This window comes from Adelges cooleyi, unplaced genomic scaffold (assembly GCF_023614345.1).
Source record: "Adelges cooleyi isolate 19-005CV unplaced genomic scaffold, UGA_ACOO_1.1 ACOO_flye_CR_arks_rails_tigmint_CR_PRNA_23, whole genome shotgun sequence".
Lineage (NCBI taxonomy): Eukaryota > Metazoa > Arthropoda > Insecta > Hemiptera > Adelgidae > Adelges > Adelges cooleyi.
In genome coordinates, this window is record NW_026095893.1 from 18892776 (window position 1) to 18905525 (window position 12750).

General features: G+C 28.0%; 1 protein-coding gene across 1 annotated transcript; it reads right to left on the reverse strand.

Moving 5' to 3' along the window:
- Positions 1-859: 859 nt before the first annotated feature.
- LOC126835971 (uncharacterized) lies at positions 860-4130 on the reverse strand. Its single transcript, XM_050568877.1, has 9 exons — positions 4100-4130; positions 3996-4025; positions 3769-3819; positions 3490-3519; positions 3388-3417; positions 3197-3244; positions 2367-2396; positions 1339-1431; positions 860-1113 (listed from the first exon to the last, which is right to left on the reverse strand). Exons 1-9 carry the CDS (start codon positions 4110-4112, stop codon positions 860-862), a joined length of 579 nt encoding a protein of 192 aa, XP_050424834.1. The 5' UTR covers positions 4113-4130.
- Positions 4131-12750: the final 8620 nt, after the last annotated feature.

The following is a 12750-nucleotide window of genomic DNA, read 5'->3' on the forward strand; positions in this document are numbered from 1 at the left end:
GGACGACTTATATAATAAGCATGAGTGTATTTCTTTTTTTTTTTGAAATTCAAATTATAAATTAACCTAGTAAACGAAGAGCAACTTCTCCAAGACCGTCGCTGGACTAGAACAAAGTACGTGGTGTTAGCAACGTTGACTATACTATATTACCCACCGGTGTTACCTTCGTAATTTTATGGTCTTGACCCGAGCTAGTGCCTATGTGGTGGTCTACACGAGAGGTGATGATATTTGTGTTTTTCAAAATTATCGATACATAAATAGTGTAGACTTTCTTCTTGGTGAATTCATATAGTAGACTTAAGTGTGTTTAAAATAGTGGAAAAAATATAGTAATAATAGAATTACAAAAGATGAATAAAATAAACATTTAACAAACAAAACGGCAAAACTTAAATAAAACCTTTAAACGTATTTATCAATACACTCAAATACACCTCATACCACAGATATCGATATTACTTTTCTCATTTCTTTTAATGTTTTGATATTACAAACAAATGGTCCGAGAAGTGACAAAATAAGTGTTTAAAAAAAAAAATTAATGACTTAAATTTACAAATATTGAATAATGGTGAAGCAATGTGGACGGATGGGATGGATGGAAGAGGAGTGGTCTCGCCAAAGGACCTAAATAGCCTGTATATTAAGCCAATAGAAATTATGACTGAAAGTAATGGATCAATATATAATATCGAGCAAAGATTTTTAATTATGAAGTAGATTAATTTATTTGACAATTTTGATATTATTGTGGTACGCAAAAAATATTTAAATATAATAAAAGAAGTATTTTATAATTGATGTAATAGTTAGAGCTGTATTATTTATTATAATAAACATGAGAGTATAGAAATTATGTAATTTTTAAAAATGAAGTTAATATGCTTTCCCCAAAAGTCGAATGGTTTTCGTTGTTTACAATATGTAAGATACCGCCACGGTATTTGAATGACATCATGATATTTCCATAGTTACTTATGATACAAGTATCGTCGGCTGAAACAATAGCATCTGTTGAGTATGTGTTCCTATTTGGAAATTTTGAACTATAGAACAATGCTACTATTCGACATTGGTAGAAAAAACCAATATTGTGTTTTTCTGGGTCTAAAAAAAAAGTTTTCAAAAGTAAGCCAAATTTAGCTAGCTGCACTGACAAAAAAATACATAGTTGGACAAATTATAGCTAATCTTATATCCTCACTTAAGAGAAAAAGTGTATTGAATCACAAAATGTAAATTTTACAGGTGAGAAAAAAAAAATATTATATATTATCCGAATATGCATTTTTTCCGCGTAACCATTAGTATTTTTATTAGTTTATTATTTACTGTTTATAATATCGGTTATGAACTCTGATAAAGATACCAAAAACATACGTCTTCGAGCCATTCCAAGAGTAATAACATTTAGGCGATCGTTACCTGAAAATTCAATAAGTGTGTTAAACAAATTATAAGTATTATTGCCAAGTGTTTTTATTATGGAAATGTTGTAACCTCAGTAAACACGCCAAAATTTCAAAATTAAAAATTCAATTATTCAAAAAATACACATTTAACAAACACACAAATCGTTAAAATATGTTTTTATTGGAGTTATACGTGTACATGGTGTCTATTTAAAAAAAAAGTTATTTGAATAATCTATTATTTTTCAACCAAATTTTATTTTATTTGACTAGTATGTTATTTAAATAAAATAACTGCTTAATGACAAACCTATATAGTAATATAGCTAATAACAGTTACAAAAGCTAAGAAACTTCAACGAATAGTAGTTTAATAAATGTCAAAAACTTTTTGTGTTATTTTATTATAATAAGAAGATGTGCAGCAACTACAATTACTGGTATTATTTTACACTTACAATTAATATGCCAATTGAAATAAATATCGGACACAAATTTCGACTAGTGAATACAAGCCATTCTACTAGCTAATATTAGTTTTTATTAAAATAACTAAAAAAAAAAAAAGACTAATTCTTGTTGTTTAATATTCGTATGTTAGATATTAATGGGTCGCTACAACCCTTTTATATCTAAATTTAGAAGTTAAAACATGTATCGTCATACGTGTAAGTTTAAAAGTTCAATGAAAGTACTATTTTGATGCGCTCTGTTGGGGATAAAGTTTTTTAAACGTTAAAATATATAGCGTTTAAATGAACGTAAAGCTGTTGAACAAATATTTGTATTATGTTATGTTTAGTTTATTATTAACTTGTAAATTGACCGTTTTCATTTTAACAGTTTATTCTCATTACGTTACGAAAACCTGGATTGACTTAAAATAAATTCCGAATGACCATCTGGATTTTAAGCGCTATTTATGACTGTCGGATAAAACGTATTTACCAAGAAATGCAGCGTCAATGGGATGAAGGCCTGGAACAAAAACATAAAAATATGCAATACATTTTTATTCGGTTATTGAATATGAGTATTTTATTAGATCTACGTACAACAATAATTTTAAAAATAAGATAACTTAGACCAATTAATTAAGTTAATTTTTTTTTTAATTTACTTTAATTGTTAAATTTATTGAGCAATTATTCAAAAAAGTCAACCTTGCCCAAACACTACACGCTAGAATGTGATTTTATTAAGAAAAAGTACTAGAGTCCTAGGCGTAAATCGTGTAGATATTTATTATCTAATAAGAAAGATATTAATGGTTGCGGCGGCCGATAAGTTTTTACGAATTTTCCATTATTTTATTTATCTTTCATTTTCATTTCATTCACTTACTTTTTTACACTTGTTTATTCAGTGTAAACTTTACGGTTAATTAACAAGAGTACACCTATAGACGGTTAAAACTCATAAAAAACTATATATTAGTAAAGAATTTTGGTTTACATCTTTCTATTGCAAACAACCCTGTTTGTGGTTAAGTAATTTTATTCATCATTTGAGTTAAGTAACTCGTGTTACTCAAGTAACTCATTGTTAATAAAAATGGTCAAAATCGTTCAATTAAAACTCATACAATTAGTTGAACGATAAATTTGAAAAATTGGTATTCACAAATTAAAAGAATTATAGTGCATAAGTTTAAAACTATTTTTCATAACTTTTTTTAAGTAAAACGGTGTGTGAAACACAGTTATTTTTAATTACCCGAAACATTAACTATCAGTTTTGTAAAGGGTATGTGAAAATTTGTTGAATTTTATAACTACCTGAGTCTCTGAGTACTATTCCCTGCAGTCGAGCCTCCAATGCTGTCTCTTTAATTAAAAAAAAAAACACATATTTCATAAAATATGTCTAATATTCTAATGTCTATTGTAATAGCAAAATTGATATGGATATGATTTTTCTCATAATTTAAAAACTAATCTAAAAGCTATTAATATGGAATATGAATTACGGTAAAGATCCATATTTTGAAATTGTAGTCCTGAAATTAAAACGAAAACATTTTACACTTGTGAATAACAAACAACTTTATGGAATTATTTTCAATTATTACCAGATAATGCACACATATAAATCAATCGCTCTGAAATTATGAATACAAAAAAATTATTTTTAAACGATATTAGACTTAATTTCATGTTCTATTATAAATTTAAAGGAGAAAGTCAAGATTTAAAATACACGTTTAATAATAATAAGGATGTCAAATTTACAAATTAATATTGAGTGATTTTAATTAAATATTTTTATCACTCATAAATTTCCATTGATAAGTTGTTTTTGCAATTATTGTATCATTACTTAATCGGTTTGGTTTTAGAATAATAATTACCCATGTCATAATCAAGTCCAACAATTTCTTTTATTTTGTTCCATAGGGTCCCTGAAATAAATAAATAATTGATTGAGTTAAAAAAAAAATCAAATGAAATTTTAATGAGACATAATATGTATAAAAATGTTCTGAATAGATGTACATTTTTAGTTAAACGTGGCCCATTTAACTAGTAATAAACCGTGTTGGAATTTATAGTGTTAATATCTTTATGTATGTATTACCATTGAAATAATGTATTACAATGAGGCGGTCTGTAACAAATTATGTACAAAAACTGTAAGTTTTAAAACTTAAAAAGTATTTTGTTATCAAAAAATGTACTGACTTGTAGCATCCATCTTCGTTCTCGATGCTAAACTATCTGTAAAAAAGTTTTGTTTAGCTTTTTTTAAACGTAAGCCAAGTACCTTGAGTAGGTACTTGTAAAAACGAATCACATACCATAATCTGCCAAAACGTTTACAATAGCACAGAAGAGAAACACATGGATCACTTTCATTTTTGTCTGCAAATAGTAATACAAATTAAAACATATTAAACGGAGTTATTCTTGCAATAAAATCTTAACTTTTATTGCAAATGTCCCCAAGTACATTTTTTAACTCCATGCGGGATTATTTCTTTGTTATTATATTTACCTATTTACATTGGTAAATATTGGCTCTGATGTGAAGATTAAACTTCTGTTGTTATAAACATACAGTTAAAAAATCATGGTTTTCTTACATTGATGCAAAGATCTTTAACCATAAGATACGATTACAGAAAATATTGAAAAACAATTATTGACAAATATATAATAGTTTACAAAGTTATTGCAGTTTCAGGTTACGGTTAAACTGAATATAGTTGTTTTCGATAGAAACTACACAGGTGTAGAGGCCTTATAATTATGTCAAGACGGATTTTTTTTGTTTACATTAAACACTTGATATGTATTCATTCTGGTAGCCTAAGAACTCGAAGTAATGTAGAAAAAGACAAATGACTATTAGGCTAACATTGTTATCATCAAAATTTGTTTAAGCACTCCACGTTAAAAAAACTGTTGTATTTTGCAAATACAATTTTTAAAGTTTTACTATTACTCATTTTTTATGAAAAACAAATGTTTTTTTGACTGTATCTATTTAGTTTTTGAGGGTTCCGACATTGTTTTTGCTGAAGTTTGCTTCTTGAAGGCATGTGATATAGGTTATGCTTACATATTAGTAGTTTCAATTCATTTCATTTTGAGAAGAATCCATTAAAAATTCATTGAAATAATTTATTATGAACAATGTTGTTTATTATAATTTGTTTTTTTTTTTAATATTTATTGTATTTTGTGTTTTTGTGTTTGTGTACAGTTATTACTAGTCTGAGTTTAATTTTAGTGTTTGAAATGATGTTATACTTAGTTGCCTATTTTTTTCATACGTATCACGCGACGGTTCCAAGTGTTCGACGATTTTTTCAAAAAACCTGTTTCTAGAACTAGATCTTGACCTTGATTTTAAATTTGTTGTTTAAGTACTAATTTGATTATTGTTTGGTTATTTTGTGGCGCAATCAGTTGTTACCGAACGACTGACTGATACAGTTGACGATTGGGCCTTTTGTTTTGTGGTTTCTATTTTTTTTAGTTGGTTATTTTGTATGTTTTCTATGATGTTATCGATACTAGTAGATGTTGTTGGGCGTTCTGATGTTGGGTCATGTGATCTAAACTCGTCTTCATTAGTTTTACAGGTTTTTTTGGTAATATTTCTTTTTTTAGCCGTTGTTTAGCGGGCAACGCAACGACTGGAAGTATGGTGCTTTTGTTTGCGGAGAAAACCAGTTATCGAGTCATCTGTTAAGAAGATTCGATAGAATTTGTTATCCTGATTCATTATCATAGACCCTGGTAGTAGATGGAAATCGTCAGGTGATATATTATACCACTGTCTACGAAAACTACATACATTTTCAAATCCTTCTGCTCGAATACTCGCACCGAGGTAGGTAATGGGGTTTTTCAAAATGATATTGAACTTTTTTAATTTGGCTTCGATAACCTAGTTTGATAGTATAGTAGCACATACATTTTACAGGATTATTCTTTTGTCCGGATTAAAATCTTCTAGTTTGGATTGGTTTTTCATGGATGTATATAGTTTCGTGTTTGTCTGTTATTTCATCTACTAGCGTTTTCCTTGTTAAATTATACTTAACCATTCTTTAGAAATTTTCGAGTTAAATTTTATATTTTTTTTGATTTATTAACTGGCTGATTGCTAAAAAATATTCTATTTGTGGTATTTCCTGGTTTGTATATTTCATATTTATTAATATGCCTAGATACGGTTAGATATGTTGGATATACATTTTTCGATGCAGCTGACGTGAATGAGATATAAATTTGTCGTTGGTTTTTGTAGAGGCTTTGTGTTCATTTGGATTTGGTAAAGTATTTATTTATGGCTGATTGAGACGGTTTTAGAAATTTGTTTTGTGTGTTTATGTTATGATATATATTGGAGGTTTTTGTTGAGAGTGAATTACATTAAGTTTACTGATTCCCATTTTGGGAGATTTAAGAGGGGACTTTATCATTTTCCCATTTACTATTTTATTTCGACTAGTTAAATAAAACTAAAAAAAGTCATACCTGATATGAATACAGTTTGTCACTTAGGAACTTATAGATTATACGCAGAAACACTATAAGAAAGACACATCCGACCATATTGAGGTTAATAACGTTCTCGTTACTAATTAGAAGAAACTAATGAAAACACAATGAAAGCATACAATGTTACCATTTTGGAAATTTGATTGTATTAAACTGACTACTTCAATGGTTTTCATATATTACAGTACATAAACCTATTTATATTTTTAAATTGGTTCAATTTAAAATTTCATTTTTTTTCTTCATAAAATGTGATCTCGGTTTTCCACAAAATTATATGTTTCCAACCTTCTACTTACATTATTTAAAATAATTATTCATTTTTGGATGTTTTCAAAGTAACAGACATTTTAAATAAAATGTGCTATAATTGATTGGTAAATTGTTATTTTAGTAAAATTTATTTTTTACTTTATTACTATTTTTTAGAGAAGCATGATTTAAAAAAAGTGTTAAAATTAAGATAAATATACTAAACATTTTTGGCTGGTCGGTAACAAGTTTTGGATAACTATTTTTGAAGTACTTAAATAATAATATGGGTATCCAAAAATTTCTGGTGATAATATTCAGATAGAGCAAAACACTTGTTTAAAAATGACATGTCTTTATGTGTTCAATATGTGAATATATTAGAGATTCTACGTCTGGAGGAGGAGCTAAAATAGTATCATATAAGCAAAAATATGGTATACAACTAAACGAGTGCTGAAAGTCCTACACTACATTACTAAAAAAACAATTTACATCGATTCTAAATACAATAAAATATCATAACGTCATACATTACTTGTATAAGTCTAGCAACATAAAGTATTAAAAAATATTATAATACGTAGATGTCTATTTACAATATGTGTGGTATGGATGAAAACATTAAACACAAACAAAGCAGCAAGAAGCTACAAACAATTTTTTTTTTTTTTGTAACGACTTGCAATGAAATTTGCATCAAAGCGTTTATACCGTTTATTTGAAAGTGGTTTTATCACTTTTATTAATAATAATTCCTGTAGACCTGTGACCTCTCCGTCTCTACTGCTTTAACCCCACTATACTGGCTTACTAGGATAAAATCACTTTCAAATAAACGCTTTGATACTTACTATCCGTACTATGCTATGCGTAGTTAAAACCAGAGTTTTGCATAATTTCAATAAAGGATATCTAAAAGATTATGTAGACATCATATTGTACAAATAAAAATTCTTCGTTTAAAAATATATTCGAATAACTTTAAAAAATATGATTTAAATAGTCTGTAAGTGATTTTTTACACCTTAAGTAGTGTCACCAGTCACCACCTTCACTCAAGCTATGTTAAAAAAAATAGCCATTTTACTTATTGTACATATTACTACAGATTATAAATACTTCCAATAAAAATGTTTTTAAAAAAATGAGATTTTTTAAGGTAATTTTATTTTAAAATATTATTTTGTACACATTTTTAATACATTCTACATTTAGAAAATATATAAGACCAGTAAATACAGGAACACCATTTCGTTTATTACTTACTTAAATAATTGCAATGATAGTTGTACTGACTGCTTCAATGATTTTTTACGACTGTTCGAATGGCTTATATATTGCCGACCGAAACAATAAAATCTAGATTTATTTTGCAGAATTGTTTATGCGAATTTGTTAACAACAGCAACATTAGTCATTTTTCGTTATGAACAACATATTTACATAATTCTGAATCATAATACCAAGAAGAGTATAATATTTTATTTGTGTACTAAATACTAAACCTTACAAAACAGTTCGTGCAAATGGAAACGCAATATTAAAATTACCAGATTCGACTGTTTGTTAACCCAAGAGAAAAATGTAGAATCAAGTTTATATGGGGATTATAGTTAGGAAAACCATTGTAATTTTAATTGTATCCACTTAGATACGAACATTTAATTTATTTGACGTGTTTAATGTTTTATCAATATAAACATGTATATTTTCTGAGCTATTTCAGACAAAATCTGAAATTTTTGCTTCAAATTATACAAAATTTATATTCTGCAAATTGTCAAATTTTTGGTATAAATGCCAACATAGAATCAAATTAGTATTACTATCACTCGAGTACTGTTATTAATGAGTTAATTCGAAGAGTCATTAAATATTCCAAAATATATTTTCAAAGCCACATCTTTTGTCCACCAATATGTTTCGCCTATTATATTCAAAACGGCTGTCTGCTTATGCGAATTGCACAAAATGGCAACAAAGTTGTTGCTGTGATTTTTTAAAAAGGCATGCCGAAAATTGATTAAACCTTGATATTGACCCCTCATGTTCGAGGCTCCGTCGGTTGAATCACGAATTAGATAAAACGAGACGGTGAACTCTGTCATACAGTCTCTCAATTCCTTCGAGTAGCAACTCTATAAATCACAATTGCTAATTTAGTTTGTATTTTGTGGGAGGAGAGGTAAAAGTTGAAAAGTTTACTTCTTTACAGATAAAATTTGAAGAAACAAAAAAAAAACCACACGAGTTTTAAAGTTTGAGCTTTTAATGGCCAAAATTTCGAGTTCAAATTTTTAAGGAATATTTATTTGGTATGCCTCCGTACGTCAGTTGTCTCAAATTTAAATATACCCGTTTCCCAACCCTCTAGGGGGTAGCAAGTTTTTATTTTTTATTTCAAGACCTTAAAGTTGAAATTTTGTCAGTAGTTAGTGTTGTATAAGGTGAAGGGTAACAATGTATAGTAACTAGATTACCTACAATCACAAATTCACTACGTTTTCTTTAACACATGTTCCTGTTAGCTGTTTTTACTTTGTTATTTAAATTGTTGTAATAACTACTTTATTAATAAGTATAAATTAATACTAAAAATAGGTCTAAGATAGAAAGCGTCGAATCCAATAATTGTTTGAATGTACTTGTAATCCACTGTAAAGATGTGTTTAATGGACTAGGTTGTTTTCCGGTAGAACATAGGATAAGAATTATAGAAAACGTGAACCGAGGTTAAATCCTTTTAGGCGTCTCCCAGAATCCATTAATAGTGAATTAAACATTTTTTTGTCTCAAACGTGTGATATGGGTTTGATAGTTGAAGTGGAAAGGACCCATGGATTGTCGAGTAATATAACTATTGTTGAGAAACCAGATAAATCTTTGCATGTGTCCTTAGATCCCTACTGAATTTAATAAAGTAGTAAGAGATCAATTTTTAATTCCCAGTCTTGAAGAGCTAAGAATTAATTTTTACAATAAGAAATGGTTAACGTTATTTGATTTGAAGACTGGATTTTGGCAAATGAAATTAGATGAACACTCGAGTTACTTGTTCACCTTTAGTACACCACTTGGTATTTACAGATTTACAAGGTAACGTTTTGGTTTGCCGTGTGCACATGAGGAATTTCAAAAGAAAAATTAAGAGTGTTTTGTCGGCAAAAAAAATGTGTAAGTATGTTTTGACGATTTCCTTATAGCAACAGAGGATGAAACTCTGCATGATGAGGTAGTAATATACCTAGGTATTAGAAAGGATAAAACAATTAAATATAAAGTTTAATAGTTTTAAGATTAAATATAAAAGACATGAGTTTAATTATATTGGTATGGTGTTTGGCAGTGAGGGAATGAAGCCAGATGAGTACAGAATTAAAGCGTTAATGTCTTTAAAACCACTTAAATGCAAATTGGAAATACAGAAATTTTTAGGAACTTTTAATTACTTATGACGACCTCATGTTAATTACACCTTTGAGAGACTTATAAAAAAAAATGTTAGTTAGTTGTGGAGGGAAGATCATACTGCAGTATAAGACAAACTGAAGCAAATAGTTGCAAGTTCTCAAGTATTTGTGAATTTTGACCTAGAAAATGTGATAACAATACATTGTGATAGTTTATCTCTTATGTTTTACGATAGTAAGAATTATCAAATTTTACAAAAAATTTGTATAGTTTATTCATTGTAGTTTTATTTAAATTGAAGGTAAATTGCTATCTGCTTCGATTAGGCGTTGTAAACAATTGAAAATACGAGTTATTTTTTGTAATAAATTTTGTTTCGATGCTTGCGTTTGAATGCATTGTAGAACGTTATCATTATAATAACTGGGGCGAGTACCTATTTTTTTTAATTTACATATAGTTAATGAATTGCGTTTTCCTAAATCAAAAATGTTTTATAATTACAAGGAATTTTTTTAAAATTGTGTAAATTGTAATATAATATTGTATTATTGTTTTTATTTATCAAAACCAAGCTGTTTTTCACAGCGACTGCTGTAATGTAAACAAATGGTAATTTCCTAAAGGTATCACAAACTTTAAACATTATAAGAATCTTCGTATATTACAAAAACAATTTGTACGGTTTTTTTTTTTTTTAAATCGAAAACCGGTTATTTTTCTTAACATATCTTGTTTTGCAGTTGTTTTTGTATTTCTATGTTTGACCTATTTTATTTCTTGCATTTTATTATACTACGTATTACACTTAAAAGGCATTTTTAGCTAAAATGTTTTTTTTTGCAAAAAATCTAGCAATACTTTTTTTAAGACTTAATACATTATTATCCTACAATTTGTATGGTTTTAATTTCAAATGTTATTTTTCAACATGAAAACATGTTTTTGAGGTGTAAATAAATCCCAACACCTCTAAAAATCGTATGCTAATAATTTTCAACGACTTAGGAAAATATATTACATAATTTAGACTCTAAAAATGTAAATAAAAAAATCATAACGATTACTCTATAATTGGCTACAGCTCCTATAAAACGCATTATAATAGTTAAGGACAAACAACCTAAATCTAATGCAATGTATTAAACTCAAATTAGGTTTACGTATTTAAAATTATATAATAGTTATTATTATGTAGTCTAGTAATGATGTTTCACTCCAAAAACTTCATTAATTATCTACTTGATCGTCAAACACTTGATATGAACAGCCACAGCGAATATAATTGGAACTGTGATATTTTAGCTACTTTATTTTGTACTTTTGACTACAGCATAAATTAAAATATTTAATAATTTATCTAATGAAGCGCAATAGGGTATGGGCAACACCTTTATGAATCGTATACTTTTATGCTTAAACGAAATATAACCAATTTTACTGTAAAAAAAGTAACACATAAAAAATACTCTACAAGTTGTAATAATTTACAATTATTCAACACTAAAAATAGAAGATTAACTTAAAAATAATCGATCTTGGATAATCTCTATTAGGAACCTACCATTATTGGATCCCTGAAGCGCATGAGGATAAGTTGGGCGGGGCACGTATGGAGATCAGAGGGAATGATTGGATCAATAACTAAATGGAAACCCGACACTAAGAGACCTAGAGGACGCCCTAGACAAAGATGGACGGATAGAGTACAAGAAGACTTGAAACTTCTGAACATAAGGAACGCAGAAGAATGTGCAAACGATAGAGAGGGTTGGAGACAATAAAAGCCCAGAAGAAGAAGAAGAGAACTTAAAAATAAAGATGATAAAACGTTTAAAATATCAGCCCGTGAAATTGTGGACTTATAGAAAATAACCATATCCAAAAATTACATTCATTATATTGTTTTACTCAAAGTTAAAAGAGTTTTTTAAAGTTATAACGGGAATGGAAGTACGGGTGGGAATTGCACGATACGAATAATACTGCACCCCACCTTTTCTCCTGCCCTGAACTTAAGACTTCCGTAACTTTTTAAAATAGTTATCCAATACTGGTTATCAACCAGTCAAAATTTGAGTTAAGAGGAGGTAAAAACAATAAAATTGTCAATTTTTACAAAAATATTTGTATAGTTTTATAGTAGTTTTTTTAATTGACGGTAAATTGTTATCTGCTTCGATTGAAGCAGTGCAAACAATGAAAAAAATGAGCTTTTCTTTGTAACAAATTTGGTTTTGATGTTTGTGTTCGAATGCGTTGTAGAACGTCATTGTTATAATAACTGTGTGCGGGTACTTATTTTTTAAAATTTACATATAGTAAATATATTTCGTTTTCGTAATTCAAAAATGTTTTATAATTACAAGGAGTTTTTGTAAAATTATTTATTGTGTAAATTGTAATCTAATATTGTATTATTGTTTTTTTTTATTAAAACCAAGCTGTTTTTCACAGCGACTGTTGTAATGTAGCAAATGGTAAGTTCCTATAGGTATCACAAACTTTGAACATTATAAGAATCTTTGTGCTTTTTAAAAGATTTAATACAATATTTTCTTACAATTTGTATGGTTTTAAATTTCAAGGTTATTTGTTTACACGATAACATGTTGTTGCAATGTAAATAATTCACAACACTTCTTAGAGTCGTA

Bases quoted from the DNA above. Each gene is read 5' to 3' on its own strand.
- LOC126835971 (XM_050568877.1), bottom strand. The intron at 1,432-2,366 runs GTAAATACGTTT...TTGAATTTTCAG, and splicing joins CATTGACGCTGCATTTCTTG to GTAACGATCGCCTAAATGTT. The intron at 1,114-1,338 runs GTAAATAATAAA...CTTTTTTTTTAG, and splicing joins CATAACCGATATTATAAACA to ACCCAGAAAAACACAATATT.